The 19,739-nt window shown below is 50.0% G+C and overlaps 1 protein-coding gene across 3 annotated transcripts in view; it reads right to left on the bottom strand.

Annotated features, from left to right (window-relative positions):
• Positions 1-19,154, bottom strand: part of LOC144180584 (ras-related protein Rab-14) — a 37,353-nt gene extending 18,199 nt beyond the window's left edge. The window contains exons 1-4 of one of the 3 annotated variants that reach the window (XM_077708919.1): positions 18,910-19,154; positions 12,623-12,936; positions 2,310-2,376; positions 1,157-1,244 (exon numbers count right to left, since the gene is read on the bottom strand). In XM_077708919.1, coding sequence (XP_077565045.1) covers positions 1,157-1,244; positions 2,310-2,376; positions 12,623-12,906 — 439 coding nt within the window. In that variant the 5' untranslated portion in view covers positions 12,907-12,936; positions 18,910-19,154. Of the gene's footprint in view, positions 1-1,156; positions 1,245-2,309; positions 2,377-12,622; positions 12,937-18,202; positions 18,355-18,487; positions 18,741-18,909 lie in introns of those variants that run through there. The other 2 variants (XM_077708914.1, XM_077708923.1) reach the window with 2 other exon arrangements.
• Between the last annotated feature and the right edge of the window lie 585 nt (positions 19,155-19,739).

The following is a 19,739-nucleotide window of genomic DNA, read 5'->3' as shown; positions in this document are numbered from 1 at the left end:
CAAGGCCGACGAGGCCAAAGAGCGCCATGACAATGGTGGGATGCTATGAGACGATATTAAAATGGAATCTAAAAAATCCACTACATTAAAATTAAACTATGGAAGTTGGTGTATAGGGCCATAATTAAAAGTAAGAAATATTGGTATGCAAGGTGTTAACAACCAATTCACCCCAGTCTCTTGATGATGCAAAAAGCTGCATTCCCTTCCCACGCCATGGCACACTGCTGCGTTGCAACTACTCAGCTTGGGAAGCTAATGAAGCTTTTTGCATCAAGGCCTGAATTTGCCAGCGAAATGGGCACCCTTCTAGAAGTGATCAAGTGGTGCTTCTTACCCGGGTGGTTTCGGTAGTTTGGTTTGTCAGAGAGTGATGAGGGGGAGGGGGGGGGGGGGGCACTTGCACGGGTAGGGGTGCTTGATCGGTATTTTACGGTAATCAGAGTGGCCCATTAGGGGCAGTCGGTCGCAGCTTCAGTAATTACATACAGCCTCATTTATTTGTGGCAGTTCCGGTTTCGACAAAACGAACAGCGAGGCAGCTGCACGACAGGACGGCACTCGTGCAACCCCATTCTTGTCGCACAACCGCCGGTATGGACGCGCACGTCTCCACCATCTTCATGCACCCGCTGGCGCCAACTGCAGCCAGTGCGTTGGCCCCGTCACGGGGGCCCTCACAACGGCAGTTTGGGGCCAGGAGGAGCAGATGGTGCCATGCTGATGCTGATTGCAAAAGGGTATCCATTCTGGGCTTTCTCGTGTGTGCAAAAATTAAAATGGATATGTTATAGGTAACGGTTACCGCTGAAACCTGCTGGGAGATTTCTCCATATACAAAGGAAGCCTTTTACATAGTTATCTCAGCTTTGAAATTTCGTGTCCCTACTCCTTAAAGTATGAGAAGGCCTGCTGGCCCTCTTGATGGCATTTGTCGCTGCCTTTATGCTGACTCTAAAATGGTGGTAGGCACTTGACTTGATTGATTGACTTGATTGGTGTGCACAGTTACTGCGGGCCCTTTTGTTATTCAACTGTTTATGTGCATTCCACACAAGTGCTGCCCAATTTTGGACAAAGTGTCATGTTTCAACCTGGCGCTGACCCTGTGGGATAAAAGAGTAAGGAGCGCATGCTGTCCTGGGGAGGCCCTCACCATTTTCATCAGCAAACTGCTTCGCTTCGTCGTAGGTGACGTCCCTCTGGGCCTCGAGGTCAGACTTGTTGCCAATCAGGAAGATGACCTGCGTGCAAGCATCACGCCAGCTGACTGTGGGTGGATGGGCCACCCAGAACGCCCTGCACCCGCCAATCTACAATATCAGCAGTCGGTTCTGTGAGAGCTTCAAGAGAAATGGGCTTCAACCAACGCAGCACTCATAGGCTGAAACTGGTGCCACAGGTTCTGCACACACACCCCCCTTGCACAGGGCCAGGCCAACTCAGCCGCTGAAAGCACCAGGCAGCAGCACTGCTGCAAACAGGCGTCCTCAATGCAGCCTAGACTAAAGTACAGTGGCGCTCGTCCCCCTTCTGCGCAGCAACTACTTGCACTGCAACTCACCCACTCTGCTGCACGCACGTTGTACACCATTTTCTCAGCCCTCTCTGCCAGCTCTAGCAGTGCTGTCAAGGATGCCACCCCTTCCTCCTACCAAAACTGAACATCAAGCACTCGCAGCACACAATTTCCCCACACAGCTTGGGCTCCGAAAAACAACCCAATCGATTGACAATGGTGCCCACTGCATGCTGCGTCGCTGCGATAATGAGGCTTCTTTGCAGGCCCTTCTACGTGTCGGGATGAGAGCCCAAATAAGTAGCACAGGTTATGCCAGTCCTTTAAAGAGCAGCTGATTAGACTGGGCAAGTTGGCACATACTGCTTGTACCCTTCATAGTGTGTTTTAGATTTTTTCGCTGGTTACGCTTTCACTTGCCTTACGTGCTAACACCCCCAACCTCGCCACACAGATAACAACGACAGTGAAACATGCAGGAGGCAATGAAAGTGCAAAAGGTTGATCTGGGCTGGATTTCTCGGTTTAGGCCATTTCAAAGTGCCCACTTGGAGCGAGCCCTGATGAGCTAGAAGCAGACCGCACAAGCACAGAAGCAGTTTCTGTGCACATCGGAGGCCTCGCGATTGAGACACCACTCGCAATGCCACCCCTGGAGACGGGGGAGAGATTGCCAGTGGACTCCCGTGCACAGCCCGAGATCAGTGTCACAAGCATTGGGGAAACAAACGTGCCCAGCTCCTGCCGCAGGTGGCCACACACGGGCAGCAGCCAGAGAGGGAGTGCTCACCGTGTTGGGGTTGGTGAGGTTCCTGGCGTCGGTGAGCCAGCTGCTCAGGTGGTTGTAGGTGCTGCGCCTGCAAAAGAACGAGCTCGTCACCTGCTGGCCCCCTCTGCTGTCGGATCTCTTTGCTTAGACAGTGACAGTGGGTCCTCGGACTTTTTTAGTGCAAAGTGAATATTGACTGTTCAGGGCATTCTTTTTACGCTGATTCTATTCAAGAGGTAAAAAGCTTTTAAATACAGCCCAGTAGAGTTTGGGTTCGGGCTAGTTAGTATTGATGATCCATGACTCCGTGTAGTGGGGAAAAAAAAGAAAAAAGAAAGCACAGACAAAGGAGAAGGGCAGAAGCGCTACTTTCAACTGAGCCACAAATTGAAAATGCAGTGAATTTAAACACACATATGGGACATCATACACAACAAAGGAAAGAAAAAAGGCATTATGAAATTCACACACAAAGTAAATACCACAAAGATGTGATGTCGAGAGAGACAGTACGAGGTACTGACTAAGGTGGAAGCCACCCCCTTTTCAGATAGCCAATTTCCTTATCATACAATCACGCACCCCAGTGTACTATTTTAGCTGCCTCAATGATTTCCCTTGTTTTGTGATTGGCCTGCACAGCTTTCAAAAAGGGGAGTACAACTGTAATTGCGGCAATGAATGCCCAAGTGGCCTTCAACTACCTTATGCAGTGCTTATGCCAGTCACTGTAGAGGGCGCTACACGACATTCTGGCTATATATTATTGTGACCAATAAAGGTGGCCGTCATTCGTTCGGCTAGCACTGCTCCAGTCACTGGTGCGTGCGCGGCTAGCAGCCATCAGCACTCATTTCCCTACATGGTGTCAGAAGTGGGATAGCTGAGTACGGTCGTCACTGTCGCTGCTAGCTTTGTGCAATGGCAAACAAGTCAGAAGCCGCATTTGCTGGGATACCTGGACTTCATCCGCCACCGAGCTTCGACTTCGCCGACCCAAGTGCGTGGCCTACCTGGATTGAGCAGTTCGATGACTATGGGTTTGCTACAGGACTACACCAAGCTACAGACGAGGTCCGGGTACGAACACTTCTTTACTGCATGGGTACGCAGGCTCGACGCGTTCTAGCATCTTTGAACTTATCTGCCGCAGAAGTTCAGGCATACAGCGCTGTGAAAAGCAAGTTCACTTCGTATTTTGTGCACCCTGTCAATGAAGTTCATGATTATCGTTTTCACAAGCGGACGCAGCAAGCAGAAGAAAGCGTGGATGCTTTTTATTCCGCAATGCGAAACATGGTAGAGGAATGCAATTACGGCTCAGCGTCCGTTGAGGCCAGGCTCATTCGGGATCATTTATCGTTGGTTTGTTGGACAGCAGTTTATCGGAACAGCTATGCCGCACTCCCGACTTATCGCTTGACAAAGCGCTCCTGCATGCGCGACTGCACGAAGATGAGGAACGAAAAAACCGGGAACGCGAAACCCAGTTATCGGCACCAATCTCCGTCGATGCAGCAAAACACAGGCCAGCGCCAAGGCAGTCATGTAATCAAGCGCAAGGGTCAAGGAAAACGCCCCCCGCTGCCGCGCACCGATCGTGTCATTTCTGCGGATGAGATGTGCATCCACGGGAATTTCGCCCTGCCAAAAGAGCCGTTCACAAGTTTTGCAAAAAGAAAAGACATTTTGAAGCTGTTTGCTTAGCTAAACAACGTTAACAAAGCAGGCAGTCGCACGCTATCGCAAGGCGAAAGCGTGGGCAAGGCGAGGCGAAAGTCAAGGCAGTCGCAAGGCGAAAGCCAAGTTTGTTCGTGTTCAAGTGAACGGCGTCCCGCTCGAGTTCAAGGTCGACTTGGGAGCAGAAGTTACTGTTGTTCCAAGCACTTTTCCCGGGGTACCTTCGCAACTCGAAAAACCGGAGGGTCATTTCACTGGTCCAGGGAACCATCCCTTGACGGTATCGGGCCAATTCACAGCTAGGGAACCATCCCTTGACGGTATTGGGCCAATTCACAGCTACATTGGAGTGGAAAGGCCGCAGCCGCGTGCAGCCAGTGTAAGTCATGCCTTCACAGACTACTCCTCTTTTGGGATATCCTGCTATCCTCACATTGGGTGTCGTTAAATTCATCGATGCCGCCGAGCGAGGTGAGAAACAAGCTTGCTCTGCAAGTGACTCGGCCCCGGGCCAGGATATGTTTGAAGGGCTAAGTACAGTAGGGGAGGAGTACACGATTCGACTCGAGCCAAATGCAAAACCATTCGCTCTCAGTGTACCTCGCAGAATTCCCATCCCTCTGTACAACACGGTAAAGCAGGAGCTGGACCAGATGGAAAAGCAAGGTGTCATAAGGCGCATTACGAAGCCGACACCATGGTGTGCCGGACTTGTCGCAGTACCGAAGGCATCGGGCGGATACCGAATATGCGTAGACCAACGAAGCTCAACAAAGAGGTTCTCCACCAAAGGCACGTGCTTCCAACGGTCGAATGGGCACTCGGGCAACTTGGAGACGCAAAGGTGTTCTCAAAACTCGACGCCACATCAGGGTTTCACCAAGTGCGGTTGTCTCAAGAATGCCAAGAGTATACCAAATTTGTCACGCCATTCGGACGCTACTGCTACTGCCGTCTTCCTTTCGGACTGACTTCGGCACCAGAGTATTTTGAGTGTGAAATGGCTCATATTTTCGAGGGACAGTAAAATGTCGTTAACATGATAGACGACATCCTTGTCTTCGGAAAAGACCGAGAAGAGCACAACAAGTGACTTGCTGAGGTTCTTGAACGGCTGAGGAAAGCCGGCACGAAGCTCAACAAGGCAAAATGCTGCTTTGGTCAGGCCCGAGTGGAGTTTCTGGGTGTTGTCATCGACGGCAACGGTATTTCGCCAAGTCCCAGAAAACTCGAAGCACTGTGCAACTTGGAAGCACCCAATAACGTTGCCGGTGTCAGGCACTTTCTCGGCATGGCCAATCATATCGGTCGCTTCCTGCCCAACCTTTTGCAGGTAACTGCCCCTACTAGCGCCTTGTTAGGCGAGCGAAATGCGTGGCAATGGGGACCGCCTCAGGAGGCTGCCTTTAATCACCTCAGACCTGTGCATTGCGAAGTACCATCCTGCTCGCAATACCATTGTCTCTTGCGACGCAAGCTCATTCGGTCTGGGAACTGTTCTTCTGCAGGAACAGCCATCGAAAGAGCAACGCGCTGTAGCATTTGCGTCACGGTCACTAACACAAGCGGAACAGCACTACAGCCAAACAGAAAAAGAGGCACTGGCGGTAGCATGGGCAGTGCACCGTTTTGACCAGTATGTTCGTGGCATGAACTTCATGGTAGAAACTGACCACCAGCCCCTGGTAACATTACTGGGGAATGCAGACTTGGACACAATGCCCCGCGCATTCAACGATTTGGCATGAAACTTGTGCGCTACCAATTTCGCGTGGTCTACATTCTGGGCAAACAACTGCCAACTGCGGACACTCTTTCGAGGGCTCTGGAGGAGAAGCCATCGATCAGTCAAGTGGATGTCGTAGGACAGTTTCTAGATCTCCAAGTTGCTACTGTAACAGACACGAAGCTGGTCTCTGTTGATGATGTTCGCAGGCATCAAGAACTGGATGGTGAATGCAACTTGCTCGTCAAGTACTGCACCCAAGGCTGGCCTCGTCGAGGCCGGCTTCCCGAACATGTCAAGAAGTACTGGAGTCATCAAGGTGATTTTTCTCTGTACAACGGCATACTGCTGAAAGGTAATCGCTTCGTCATCCCGGCTTCACTGCAAAAGGATACACTTGAACTTATCCATGAAGGCCAACAAGGGATTAACCGATGTCGCCTGAGAGCCCAGGATTCCGTGTGGTGGTACGGACTTTCGCAGCAGCTACGAGACAGAGTCAACCACTGTAGACAGTGTGCCGTCACACGGGTGCAACGAAGTGAGCCGATGGTGGTGACCCAGACTCCAGAGCAACCATGGCAGGAGGTAGGCATAGACTTGTTTTCTTTCAAGGGACACTGGACACGACTACCTACTCGTAGTGGATTATCGTTCTCGCTACCCTGAAGTCATCTACGTGGGGAGCACAAACTCTTGTGCAGTCATCGATGCAGTCAAAAGCATTTTCGCTCGTTTTGGCATTCCCACAGTAGTGCGAAGCGATAATGGACCTCAGTTCGCATCGCATGCCTTCACAGCTTTTGTGTAACACTCCCGCTTCCAGCACCTAACGTCCAGTCCAAGCTACCCGCAGTCAAATGGGGAAGTTGAAAGGATGGTGCGAACGATCAAAGAATTGTTTACGAAAGCAGAAGACCCTTTTTTGGCGCTCTTGTCGTACAGAGACACAGCAGACATCACCGGGTACAGCCCAGCACAGCTGCTGATGGGAAGGAGCCTGCGAACCAGGCTTCCCAAGATGACGAAAAGTCTTGAACCAAAGTGGCCTGCACCGGACGACGTCAAGCGCCAAGATGAAGAGGTGAGAAGGCGGCAGAAGAAAGACTTCGGTCGCCGTCATGCCACGACCGTCCCTCCCCTGCTGTAGCCGGGAGATACGGTGTGGGTTCGAGACGCCAAGGCTACGGCGTGTGTTCTCAGCCCAGCTGCCAAGCCCCGTTCGTACGTCCTGGAAACACCCACCGCTGTGCTCGTGCATAATAGGGTTCATCTAGTGCCCTATTCAGATCCAGCTACGCAGCCAGCTCGAAGTGAAAACGGCGAGGAAGAAGGTTGGAGCAAGGTAACACCCACCCCAGCGACAGCAACACTAGGAGTGTCCGGTGAACGCGCAGTGCGAGTTACAAGGTTCGGGCGTCAGGTCAAGACTCCGAAAAGACCTGTCTTGTGATGTGCTATCTCGGGGAAGAGATGTTGAGGGCGCTACACGCCATTCTGGCTATATATTATTGTGACCAATAAAGGTGGGCGTCATTCGTTCGGCTAGCACTGCTCCAGTCACTGGTGCGTGCGCGGCTAGCAGCCGCCAGCACTCATTTCCCTACAGTCACCTCTTTCTGTGCTTGTACGTTTTTTCATTTGTTTCGCGCTACACGGAGCCATGGATCTCTTTGAAATAAGTTAATTTTGACATTTACAACGGGTCAAAGCCAAGCACAATCAGAAATAAGCTTTGAAAAATCGATTCAAGCTTCACATTAGTATCACTTTTCTCTCACTCAGTCCTGTCCCTCTCCCACTAACAACAAAAAAAAAAAAAGCACACACACTCACTAAGTATGTTACTGTACCACAAACCCTTGCGCAGGGAAGTGCAACTTCGCAAACTGTTTCCCATTGTCCCATTGATGCCTGTACCAACTACAGAAAGGCACAAAAGTCCCGCAATACAGTCTACGCTCGTTACAGCGGATCGGGCAACAATGGATATCCGGTTACAACAGATAATTTCTGTTGGTTTGTTTGGTCCTCATGCATTTTAAATGGAGTCCACTCCACTCATAACGGACCCGGCTAGAGCAGACTGTATCGACTATAAGACTAAATTTTAGGTGAAAATTGTTTGGACTAAATGTTTATAGCGGACTTCCGCGGGGCTGGCATCCGTTATTCTTTTTCTTTAATTTGGCAAGAAAACTTATGCCTGGCAACATTGTCGGCAGCCAGGTCACTGGTACAGCCAAGCCAAGCCAGTGCCAGTGGCCTTTTTTTTTGTGCGACCAGCGGCATGAGCGGCAGGGTAGCCGATATCACTGTCGGATAAATTAAGTATAATTAACGCCGTCAAACATGGGCGTAAACAGGCAGACATTGCCAGAAGTACAAGCCTGTCTAAGCTCTGAGACGGTCTGCTCGACCGTCAAGAACAGATTGAGCAACAGCGCTATCGAGTACGCGAAGTGGCCCACCCGGAGTCGAGTCTGCCCTCATCACAGTTTTTTTTTTATGTAATAAGGAACTCGAGTTCAGTGAAGTTCAATCTTTATTATTCCCACGCAAGCATCATTCCCGTTCAGTTTGGTGAAAAAGGTAAGAAATGCCCCAAGTAGACAGGTTGGTTCCCATACATTGTGTGCAATCTGCCTGTGGCTGTGGGCAGACCAGCTGGTCTAAGTTTCGATTTCACAGCTGTGCATCAGATTATTCCATATCAGCTGTTTCAACGCCCAAACTAAAATAAAAAAAATGTGGCAGCTACATTGGGGAAACGTCAGACAGAGAACTGTTTCGGGGAATTCTGCCTCGTCATGAAGGGATTTAAAATAGCCTAGCGAATTTGGATGGCCACGACTGGTTTCTGTAGCTGGTTAATATTTATATTAATCTAGTTATGTTGCTTTATTTGCTCAGCTTATCATGCGTCTCTACCCACTTGACCGCATGCGCTAGGCCTTTACCAGGTGCTGGTGCTAAGCTTTGGAAACGGTTTTTAGGTGATCTTTGCCCTCGCGCGAACACTGCGGAGGTACTGCAGGCATGTAGAAAGAATGCTGTTCAAAGCACCCCTTTTGCACTCATATACACTGCATACTTCAGCTACAGCGGACGTTTTTTTCCGGATTAAAAGGGTCCGTTGTAACGGGCGTAGACTGTACTGCCCCCCCATCCATACTAAGCGCAGCTTTGCAGGCCACTGAAGCAGCACTGGAAAGCGCGCTCCTGGCAGTGTTTATGGACGCCACCGCTGGTCCCCCAGTCGGATGCCCAGTGGTGCCCTACACTGCCCTGGGCAGCCTCAGTGGGGGGGGGGACCAACTCAGTCATGCTGACTTGGGTTGCCACTGAGATTAGACGCTGCTCCTGCATGACAGCGCACTGCACCAGCCTGTCCTTGGGAAGGGAACGCAGCGACATCAGATTGGGTTCCTTGCTTTTATATATTTCAATGCTCAACAGGTCTTTACGAGTTGGCTGGGCGTATGCACTAAGAGGGTCCTTACTCTTGCCGCTCTGTGTTCAGCTCTTCTTCCCCACGGTCCGTGGCACTGACACTTGGCGCATCTATGTGGGCTGGGGATATGTGGCCATTATTATAAACAGTCAAAAGCTTCCTACACGTATTAAAGTAGGAGGGTGCTTCTGCCAAAGGATGGAACGATTGCTTCGTTGTCATGTCTCGCAGTTACTCGTTCCACTGCTATTACCCTTAGACGGAGATCTGCCGTGCCATGCAAGAGTTCCCTTTCAGAAACGGTTATACTGAGGTCCCATGTGCTCATCTGTCTGGGATGACTTGTTTTTTACACGTTTTTTCACTTATGCACTTCAATGGCGGGTTTAACAAACGTTGCAATCTTAACTACGGACTTGCTGAAGACCGTTATGTCTGCTTCAGCCCACTGGATGACTACAAATAACTTTGGGGCTTGCCAATATCAGGCAAGACATTGACTGACACTTCTGTGCAGATTCTTATCGGGGCCCAATCATACAGTTGGGAAAATTCAGAAGATACCATACAGCATCAGGGAGGGAGAGAAAAACCACAGAAATTCTGAGATTTTTCCACCTACTAATGCGTAAACATTCAATACAGGGTAGCCCTTTAAAGGGACAGACAACCGATTTTTGTCACGTATATGTTCTCTAGCTCATACGAAAGCGAGCGTTTTATATGGCCCGGTAACCACAGCAATTTATAAACAAATTGGCAGAAATAAGTTTAATTTGGCAGCAAACTTTCTGAAATCGGAAGGGTGGCAGTTCAGTGTCAAAAGTTGACACTACAATGTGTGTCCCTGTCACATGACCTGCAAACCTAGTAGCTACTGTAGCTGCTGAAATGTTTATTTACCTATTGAAAACCTTTTAACACAACTATTTGAAAACCTTTTAACACAACTATTTGTATATGTTTAAATTGTATATGTATTTTTAAGCATTATTTTGAAAATTTTTAGGACACGCCGCCCGACGTCGCTGGGTTGCTCTCAGTGTGGCTAACTGAGCCTCCATGCCCAAAATCAACGGCAGCATTCACTACACAGACCCAGTGAAGGAGTTTTGACGAGACTGCCTGAGTCCGGGGCGTTTGTTCTGCCAAGATATTTGATTTCAGTTTCCAAATACGCCAACTACAGCTTAAAAAAAAAAGGGGGTTCGGCCAAGGAGAATTTAACTTCTGACCTCCACAACATGAAGCCAGGTTCTACCTATTGTCTGTCGCAACAGATGGTGCATCCGTGCAAAATAGAGTGTTGAATTTAAAGAACACATAACCTGTGATTCACACTTTCATTTCACTTACAGACAAAATGATTTTGCTGCACTGCTGTATGTCATGGTTGCCAGCATTATTTTTCGAGGACACATACGGCTCGTAGATCTAAAAATTCCAATTTAAAACGTTCTAGGGCACTATCAGCAAAACCGTTTTGGATTAAGGTGTTTGAAGTGATGCCCTTTCATTTGGGATAGCGAACATATACTCAACAAAAATCAGTTCCCAAGGCGCTGCTGAGAAGACCAGGGGCACTGCAACGAGTCGGGCAAAAGAACGAGGCCCCCCCCCCCCCCCCCCGCGTATAGCTAGAGAGCGCCATACACACACGCACTTGTCAAGCGTCATGTCACATTTTTGCCCTTAGTGTCATTTATATCCAGAGGTACCAATCACAGGGGTGGAACAGGGTGCATGGATGTGGAAGCAGTCCTGGCAGCAGGCAAAACTGCCTTTTGTAGCAGGTCTGGAGCAGCCAGAAAGGCCATTTGGCAAGGGCTGGCACAGGCGACTGTGCCAGCCCCCTGCCAATTCAGTTTAATCTATCTACTATATCAGGCGTTCTACTGTGCACTAGAACCTACTCCGAACCAGGAATGCAATCCTCCTACAATATCTAGAAATTCACAATAAGCCGAGTTATCTACTTTCGTCCCTAGCAGGTGTGCCGCGTTATCACCATTCGAAGGGTAAACCTCACGTGCGTAGTCGACGGGGATCAGATAACAGGCCTGGCTTCGTGTACGGAAGACGGCAGTGTTAAGCGAACTCACTGCGGCATTCCGTAAGCCAAGGCGTTTGCTTGCATTTGTTCTATCGAACAGGGGTTTTCGTTGCGCGCAAACCAGAACAGCCCTTGTCTTCAACCGTCACAGAGTGGTGAGAATCGATGAATGTACGCCTTAGACAACGTAACGACAGCATGTTCGAAGGCACAATTAGTGCTGGGCCATCCTCCACGTAAGCAAAGCTAACCTTGAAGTTCACAGGCACAAATGAGTACAATTACCTCACAACAAAGGCAAACTGAATTAAGAAGCAAGGGCAAAGCGTCCACAACCCTGTTTGTTCAATGCATGCAGCTATGCTCGTAAAAATGGTCGACTGAATTGAAGTTCACCTCCAATAAACTACAACCTTTCATGCAATTATTATTCTGTTTTCTATCTGTTTGCGATGTGACACAAACACACTTCACTCACGTTTGGTCATTTTCTATTGATTGCGGCCCAGCGGCAGGCACCGGCAAACGAAACCGTGCAAATTCAACAAAATAAATCGAAACTGCAAGGCAGAGAAGCGCGTAGTGACTGCGGCCTCAAAGCTAAGCAAAAGCAAACTTCCGTAGCCACCCCATGCTGCAACAGAGACCACGTCGGCATGAAACCACAGAGATGATGTTTCAGCCAAGTTTTCAGCCACGGGGAAACACAGCAGTGTTGCCCCGTGGCTCAGTTTGGGCTCTGCAGTCCAGGGTGGCGCTCAAATTATGTTGGTGCAATGGGGAGGTTTGGCGCAGGATGGCACAGGTAAACAAGTTTGGCGTTCAATGGCGCAAATGGGGCAACTGTTCCACCCCTGCAATAACCTGCACTTGGAATAATTTAAGATTTACATGTGTATCAATCCGTTTTGCATAAGGCATCACACTTTTTCGGTTTACATAGACTGTTAGGGTACCTGTCAAAGAATGCTCACGCATTAGGGGTACTACACGCTGAAGCTACACCTGGCCATTGAGGCATGTTCCAGAGGTGGGCTCTGGATTATTTCGACCAGTGGAAGGGGGGGTGCCAAAATACAAACTGCATTCCCATTTTTCGGCTCCACCAGAAAAACAGCTGCCTCGGCTGGCGTCAAACCCGTGTGCTTATGCGCAGCAGCACGACGGCAAGGCACTGCAGCGGGTGCATACGGCATTGTGAAAAGCACAGTGCGGTTGACTTTGCACTTAAGCAAGGTGCCTGAACTCCTTGCCTGGTAGACAGGCTACAGTGCGACTAAGTGCCGCGTTGATTTATACACATCGCCACGGAGTGGGTGGCCACTCACTGCCGCCTGGACTGCCCGAGTGGCAGGGACTTGGAACACCAGAAACCCCACGAGAGAGAAATCCCTCCCCACGCTCCAGAGGGGGAGGCGCACCTGGTGATGTCGTAGACCATGAGGGCTCCCGCGGCACCCCGGTAGTAGGAGCGGGTGACGGCGCGGAAGCGCTCCTGTCCCGCGGTGTCCCAGATCTGCAGCTTGATCTTCTGGCCACACACCTCGATGATACGCGTGCCGAACTCCACCCCGATGGTGTGTGGGCAGTCAGCCATGAACTTCTTCTCCGTGAACTGGTGCAGCAGGCACGACTTGCCCACCCCCATGTCCCCAATGATGATGTACTTGAAGATGTACGAGTAGTTGTACGGACCCGCAGTCATCTTCCTGTGCTGGAGGGTGGGAGCAGTCACCTGCACCAGAGTTACTCGATGTAGGAGTTGCGAAATTCCTCATACGCCCCACGTATCAAAAAGAGGCCCTGCAATCGGTCCACTGTTTTGGACTTCCTGTACAATGGCGCCATCTGTTGGTGACAAAATAAACTATACGTGGTTCGCGCCTCTACAACCTGGGCAAAAAATCGTATTTGGGTGCTTGCGTGAATTTGTTATGCCAAAGCCCAAGGTGTTCAACCACACAAGTGTTTTATATGCATTCAAACCAAGAGTGCGACCATGTGGTCAGCAAGATGCGTTGTCGCCTTAGCATTGTCTGCTGTGAGTCATCTGCAGTCTTCTAGCGAGGAAAAAAAAAAAAGTTAGAAATTCGCTTTGAAGGCTTTACGCAAGCTTGAAAAGATTATTTAGAGCCACTTGATCAGCTACTGGATTAGTTTTGGCATACAGTGTGATGTAGGCCTAGCGGCAACTGCAAATTTAGTACTTCAGGTCGGACCTGTTGTGCCAGACTGCCCGCACAAGCGCCAATCGGTCGAGGCAGTTGCACAGACGCAGAAACGACCAAGACAAGAAACTGCAGTTAAGAAAGCAATGAATAACTTAGAAAAGTACAAAAATAAAGAATTATGCACCTTGAAAATAAAGTTTATCATTAAATTTTCATTGTGACTAATTACTGTTTTTTGGATAGTGTGCGCAGCGGCCACAGTGGTGCCACGGTACGCATGACCCAAAGCAAGGGGGGTCCAGGGGAGCGCCGTTTTTTTGAGGTGGGGTTTCGCAACTGCCTACATCAAAGAGCTCCGACTTGCACGCAGCCGCTCACTGCAATCGCTTGGAAAGCCCAAACGTTGAGCACTGAAATGTCTCTTGCAGAAGTTTCGTTCATAATGGACTCACTGCACATGAGGCGCCACATTAAAAGTTGAAATGTCTCTTTTTTTTTTTTTTTTAGTGAATTGTCTGTCAAGTTTTAGTCAGCGGTCAGCATCTGGTCATCTTATGGTTCTTTTCAGGACACGAAGTCCTGAAGCTGTGTGTGGTCACCAAGTGACCAAGAAACACCTGGTCCTTCCTGACATCCAAGCCAAATTTACACTCTCTTTAGGCTTTTAAAGTAAACACACTCTGTGCAGACGCCATGTTTACAGGTGGCTTACCCTGCCAGGAAAACACAATTACACACGTACCAAATGACCAACTAAAGAAAATTCCTCAATTTCTTGAAGTTCTAGCGCACGCGGAAAAATTGCAAAATGAGAGGCAGGTACTACGTAGAGGTTTACAAAAAATCTTGCATTCACCGTGTGGTGTAAGACAGGAGTACCCAGTGCTCTCCACGACATGCATTCACAATTAATTCATGCTGTGCACCGGCTATGAAACTACTGGTTCCCACTAAATTTGCAATTTAAACTCAAAAGTTTAAATTGATTTCCTTCCATCCATTGGTCATGTGGGGGGCAAAGGGGAAACTCCGAGGTCTCACGGCACAAAGGAGGAGTCTCAGCAGCTGGACGCATTAAACCAATGCTGCTTATCGAACATGTGCCCAGATTTCTTTTTAGGCACCACGTGTGCTGCCAGAATGAGCAGTATGCATGAAGCTGCCTGTCAAACCTTGGTAGGCCTTCAGCAGTAAGCTGGTGTTGGCACGCATGCAGATAGCTTTCAAGGGACAAAAAAGCGACGCGCTGGGGTACTATAATATGAGGCTACACACACAGCACCTCTGATCTTGCTTCTGGAAAGAAAAACAGCTGAGGCTCTAATGAAACATGCGCGACACCTTTCAACTGGCACACCAGCAATGGGGCACTGGAGCTTCTCTCTAGGGCTCACGCATTACAGGCACCAGGCCTCCAGCCAACTCCATTTGGGGTCGGCACACAAACCCAGGATTGATCGACATCCCGTCTGGCACTCCTTTCCTTACACATTATTCGGCGGGAACGACCTCAGTGTGCTTGGCAAGGCAGCTTCGAACGAGCACTAAACCGTCCCAAGCAAATGAGCTTGGGAAAATGGCCAGAACTGGTGGCAATTGCGGCAATACTATGGCAATAATGGTATCGCTACACGCGCCACACAAGTAGTACGCAGACATCTCAAGTCCAGCGGATGGCCTCCTTGCAAGGACGGCACTGCTGATGCCCCCGCTAGTCCGTTCCACTGCAGCAACAAGCTGCCGCATCTCACTGCTCCCTGCCATTGCAGCTCGAGTAATTCTAAGCGCTAACGGCCTGGGCCTGAACCCCTGTGGCTGCACCAACTTTGTGTACTTTTCGTTGAAAAAATCTATTCTACTCTTAACGGCGAGCAAGTTTCCTCTAGGTCGATATAGGTGTTCTGCTTTGTACCGGGCCCAGGCCTCTTTCTGGGCCATCTTGCCCCCCTTACATTGCGAAGCTGCGTGCGTCATTGTCCGCACCCGGGGCTGCAGACAATGGCAGCAAAACAATCGCTTCCGTTATCTCCGTTATTAGCACCTTCCTGCAGCAAAATGAGATACCACCAGATAACGCGCCGGAAGCAAGGACGAATTAGCTTCCCAACTAATCACGTTTGCCTTCCTTAATTAAAGGCAAAATACAACTTTGTTCAATATATAAACTATCGTAACTCCACAGCTGTCCTGAAAGAACCGAAAAAGAACAAGAAACACTGCACAATGTTTGCAGTGACGCAATAAGGGGAACACTAGAAACATAACTGCATCCGCACACTATTCCACTAGTACAATCTAATGACAGAACTAGCAGCACAGCTACGATCGTGCAGTTAGGTTTCTGGCGCAGCGGCCGCCTATCGTCAAGTGATGTCAAGGGCCCGCAAAGTGGCAGGCAAGTTGCCACTGTTAAGGGTTGGTGTAAAAACTTGGCATCACTATCATTTGGCCAGTGTATTCTTTTCACCGAACCAAACCTCTTCCTGGTTAGGCTATAGTTCGTACAGCAAGCTACATGCAGCACTGTGGAGGCTACATTGCTGTTAACAGTCCGCCCCCTGAGCACGCCTAACTTGCCGTGAAGGGGGCCTTGAAACGAGATTTCCTTCTCTCTGGGCAGGTGGGGCCCTTTTTCACTTCCCTCACGGTGAGTAAGGCGCCCTCAGTGAGTGGACTGTTGATAACTATGTAGCTTCCACAGTGCTGCACGTAGCTTGTTGTACGAACTATAGACCCAGGCCACTGAACCAGTGCACAGCTGTCGCAAGTGCTCCAGCCACCTTCATTTATCTAGTCATTACTGTGCCTTGTGGCAGCACTCTTGAAACTGCCATACAAACCGCCTTTTGCCACACAACTGAATGTGGCTCAACAGCACTTATCCTGATTTGCTTGCATGCACACTGCTTCCAAAGTAAAGCTTGCATGCATATGACAGTGCTGAGCGCAGAAGCGCCCAGTCAATTCCAAGTTGCATACTTCAAACAGGAAAGGAAAAAAAGTGACATCTGCTTGAACAGTGAAAAAACTCCAGCAGCAGAAGCACACAACCGTTAATTTAGAACTGCCCTTTTGTGCAACTCCAGCCTGGGTGGACCAAGGCATAACATGTTAGACTAATACCCCTGCTACACTAGCGTCCGAATGTCATTTGAACCAAATGTCACTTGACTCACATGCCAAGTTGTGCTGCTACACTAGGTTTTGAAATTTCAAATGCCATTTCTACCACTCTCGCGCACAGCGTTCCAAGTCAGCATAAACAAATACATTACTGGCGTACTTAAAACGAGCAAAATATTCTTAATTGTGGGACTTTGTTTACTTCTCGTTCACTTAAATCGTGATATCAAGATGAAATAATTCCGTACTCTCAGCACCAGTGCGAGCAAGCAACGAACCAGTGTGGCCAGACAGCACAAAAAACCTCGATTGGGATTCAGAATGAAGCAAAAACCGTGTCAAAGTTTACATTATTGGTAATTTCATATTATTTTAATACGAAAGACTGCCACTAAATTTGATTGTCACATTATTGTGTAAAAACAGAACTCGACAGCAGCAGCGCCATGCAGCACGGCGAGCGAATGCTAAAGCTTTCAAATGCCATTTAAATTGTAGTGTAGCACGGCGGATTCTGAATGGCATTCGAAGCACCCCATTTGAGTCAAATGACATTCGGACCCTAGCATAGCTGGGGTATAAGGCTAGCGAGAATGACAAGGGCAGCAAGCTGACTCGTTGAATGAACCCCCCCCAATTAAAGAAAAGAACCATGTTTGCATTTAATGAGCCAATACTGGCAAGGCTCAAATGAATGCAACCACTTATTCAAGCTCGTGAGCCTCTGCAAACAGATGAGGCTGATGTGCCAGACAGCCAATGAACACAGCACTGCATTGCCCTTTCCACTACTGACACGAATATTTCCAAGGGCGGCACTTTGAGCAACTCTCCTGCAAGGAAGGTTGGTCCAGTGCACTGCTCACTGGGTACTGCTCCAAGGCAGGAAAGTGCGGCTCCACACTGCACCCGTCCAGGCGCCAGCCAGGCTACGACCACCACAGTGGGCTCACATGTGCCAAAGCATGGCACGCACACGTGCTGGTTGAGCCAGTGCTTGGGCAGCCCTGGTGGCTGGGCCCCTTCTCTCAGCCCAAGCCTTTCAGCTCTCTCCCCACCTTACATGCACCACGGCGCAAAAGGGGGCGGCCAGAGTATGGAGCCACAGACACGACGGTTTCGACCAAGCGAAAATAGAGCGTGCTGCAAGCACGGATCGCACACGCATAAGCGGCGCCTTTTAATGCAGGGCTGGGCAGTGAATGCGCACACTACACGAAGAAGGCGTGTTGAGGGCTGTGCACGCCCGAGGGGTGGCCTTTCTACGAGAGCTACGAAGTTGACTGGTAATGGTTGCAGCACTAAAACTAGACGGTTCGCAGAGAAGGTACGCAAACAGTGCCCCACGCAGCTTGCACAACTACTGAACTCGCACCTATTGCCCCTACCCGAAGGGCTCTCTCTACTTCCCGGTAGCTGACTACGTCCACAGGAGTCCAGTTTAATGTTTCGGGAACGCGCGCGCGAATCGGCTCCAATGCCCGAACGCCTTCCCCGCTCCGGGTTAAATTCGAGAGGTTGGTTGAAAAAAAAAAAAAAAAAACGGCCCATCATCCAAGCAATAGTTGCCACCGAATCTCGCGACACTGCGACAGCGCGCGGCCCCGATTCTTACGGCCACCAGCTTCGAAGCAGGTGCTAAAGGTGCTCGAAAGCGCTTGAAAATGCCGGAAAGATGGTTAACCGTGGGCAGAATTGGGCCCTTACCGAGTGCCGGAGACGCCCGGTGGGAATCGAGAGCAGCTGAATTCAGCGGCCGAGACCGGACATGGACCGTACACACGCGCACCCAGAAATGCGCACCAGGGCTGAGCGCGAGGCGTGGAACATCTGTGGCCGAGCGCGAGTCGGTTTAGGTTGCGGAGCATGCAGGGACGACGAAGACTGCGGCGCGTGCACACGGGATGGGGTAGGCGTTCGTCGCAAACTGACGCGCCTCGAACGGCGAATAAACAAACAAAAAATGGGCGCTTCCGAAAGCTGGCGACTCACCAGCTGGGAATGACGGCTCTCCGCTTGAAACTCAGAGGGGCCGCGGGACATCGCGGCGGCGGCAACGGCGAATTCCTCTCGCGCGGGTCATCGCAAGGCGGGCGTAATACGCGATGCAAAACCCGAGCATACGCGGGGCCCAGGCGGTCCCCTCCCACGAGACGAACAAAGAGACGGCTGAGAATGGGCAGATTTTCCCCACTCTCGGTTGCACGCGCGAGTCGCCTCGGCGGGCTAGCTCGGGCGAGAAAAAGCGGCCGTGCTCGGGCAATGCGACCAGCGATCGGACCACTGCAGCTTCGCACTGGGCCAGCCCAGCCGTACACGGGCGGACGGGGAGGGGGGGGCCAAGTGCGCAGCTCATGGAATGAATCGCAAACGCTGCCGCTGCGGCCGCGGCGCAGAGGGCAGCGAGGCCTCACCTGGCTTGATGTTTCCAGTCGAGGCCGGCCCCGGGTGCGTAGCTGAGTCCCGAGCTGCTGTTGTACACCGACCGAGCGCTCTTCGAACGGAGGTGGGCACCTAATATGGCCGACAGATGACCGACCACGGACGGCGGTGACGGCAGCAGGCTGCTGGCGGCTTGCGGCCTTGCGCGATCAGGGAAGAAGAAGACGCACAAAGCAAAAAACGTTGCCGCCTCGTTCCAATTAGGTCGCCAATCGGACCGCAAAAGGTTATATTTCAAAACTCTAAAGGCAGTTATGGCATTTACGGCGACAATGTGGTTTTATTTTATAAGCACTCAGGTTGTGGCTACTAGTTCAAACTGTAATTTAAAGAAAATAACTATGCCTGCTGAACTGTTTTTTGTATAAAATGTAAGCCAACAATATAAAGAGCCAAGCAACGATATTTGTATTAAAAGCTGTATACAAGAAAATCACGCTAAGAAACGAAACCAGCTTAGGCAAAAGAGTTAGTCGGAATCAATCCAATCCAAAAAATATTTATAAACCGTGTTAATAATTTCGTACGCGGTATTACCTCTATGACGTAAGCCGTAAGTTGTCTGTGCCTTTTAAATTTGAAATGAAAATACGTTTATTTTTTCTGACTAAAATGGAAGCGGTTGTTACCAGTTATCTTACCCCCACTGCTCTCTGCACACGAATCCCGCTGATACAGCAACGGAAGCGCGTCGTCTGCTTCTAGGACGCGGCGGCGCCAAATTCAAACGGGAAGGCGCGGTGTTGTCGCACGTCGAAACGCACCGTCGGCAGAGAGAAATGAGACCGTAAAGTGCAAGCCA

Source organism: Haemaphysalis longicornis, unplaced genomic scaffold (genome assembly GCF_048455015.1).
Source record: "Haemaphysalis longicornis isolate Haplotype H1 unplaced genomic scaffold, Haemaphysalis longicornis Haplotype H1 scaffold_1, whole genome shotgun sequence".
NCBI lineage: Eukaryota > Metazoa > Arthropoda > Arachnida > Ixodida > Ixodidae > Haemaphysalis > Haemaphysalis longicornis.
Note: the sequence above shows the minus strand (reverse complement) of the source record. Positions and strands in the feature narration are given on the sequence as shown.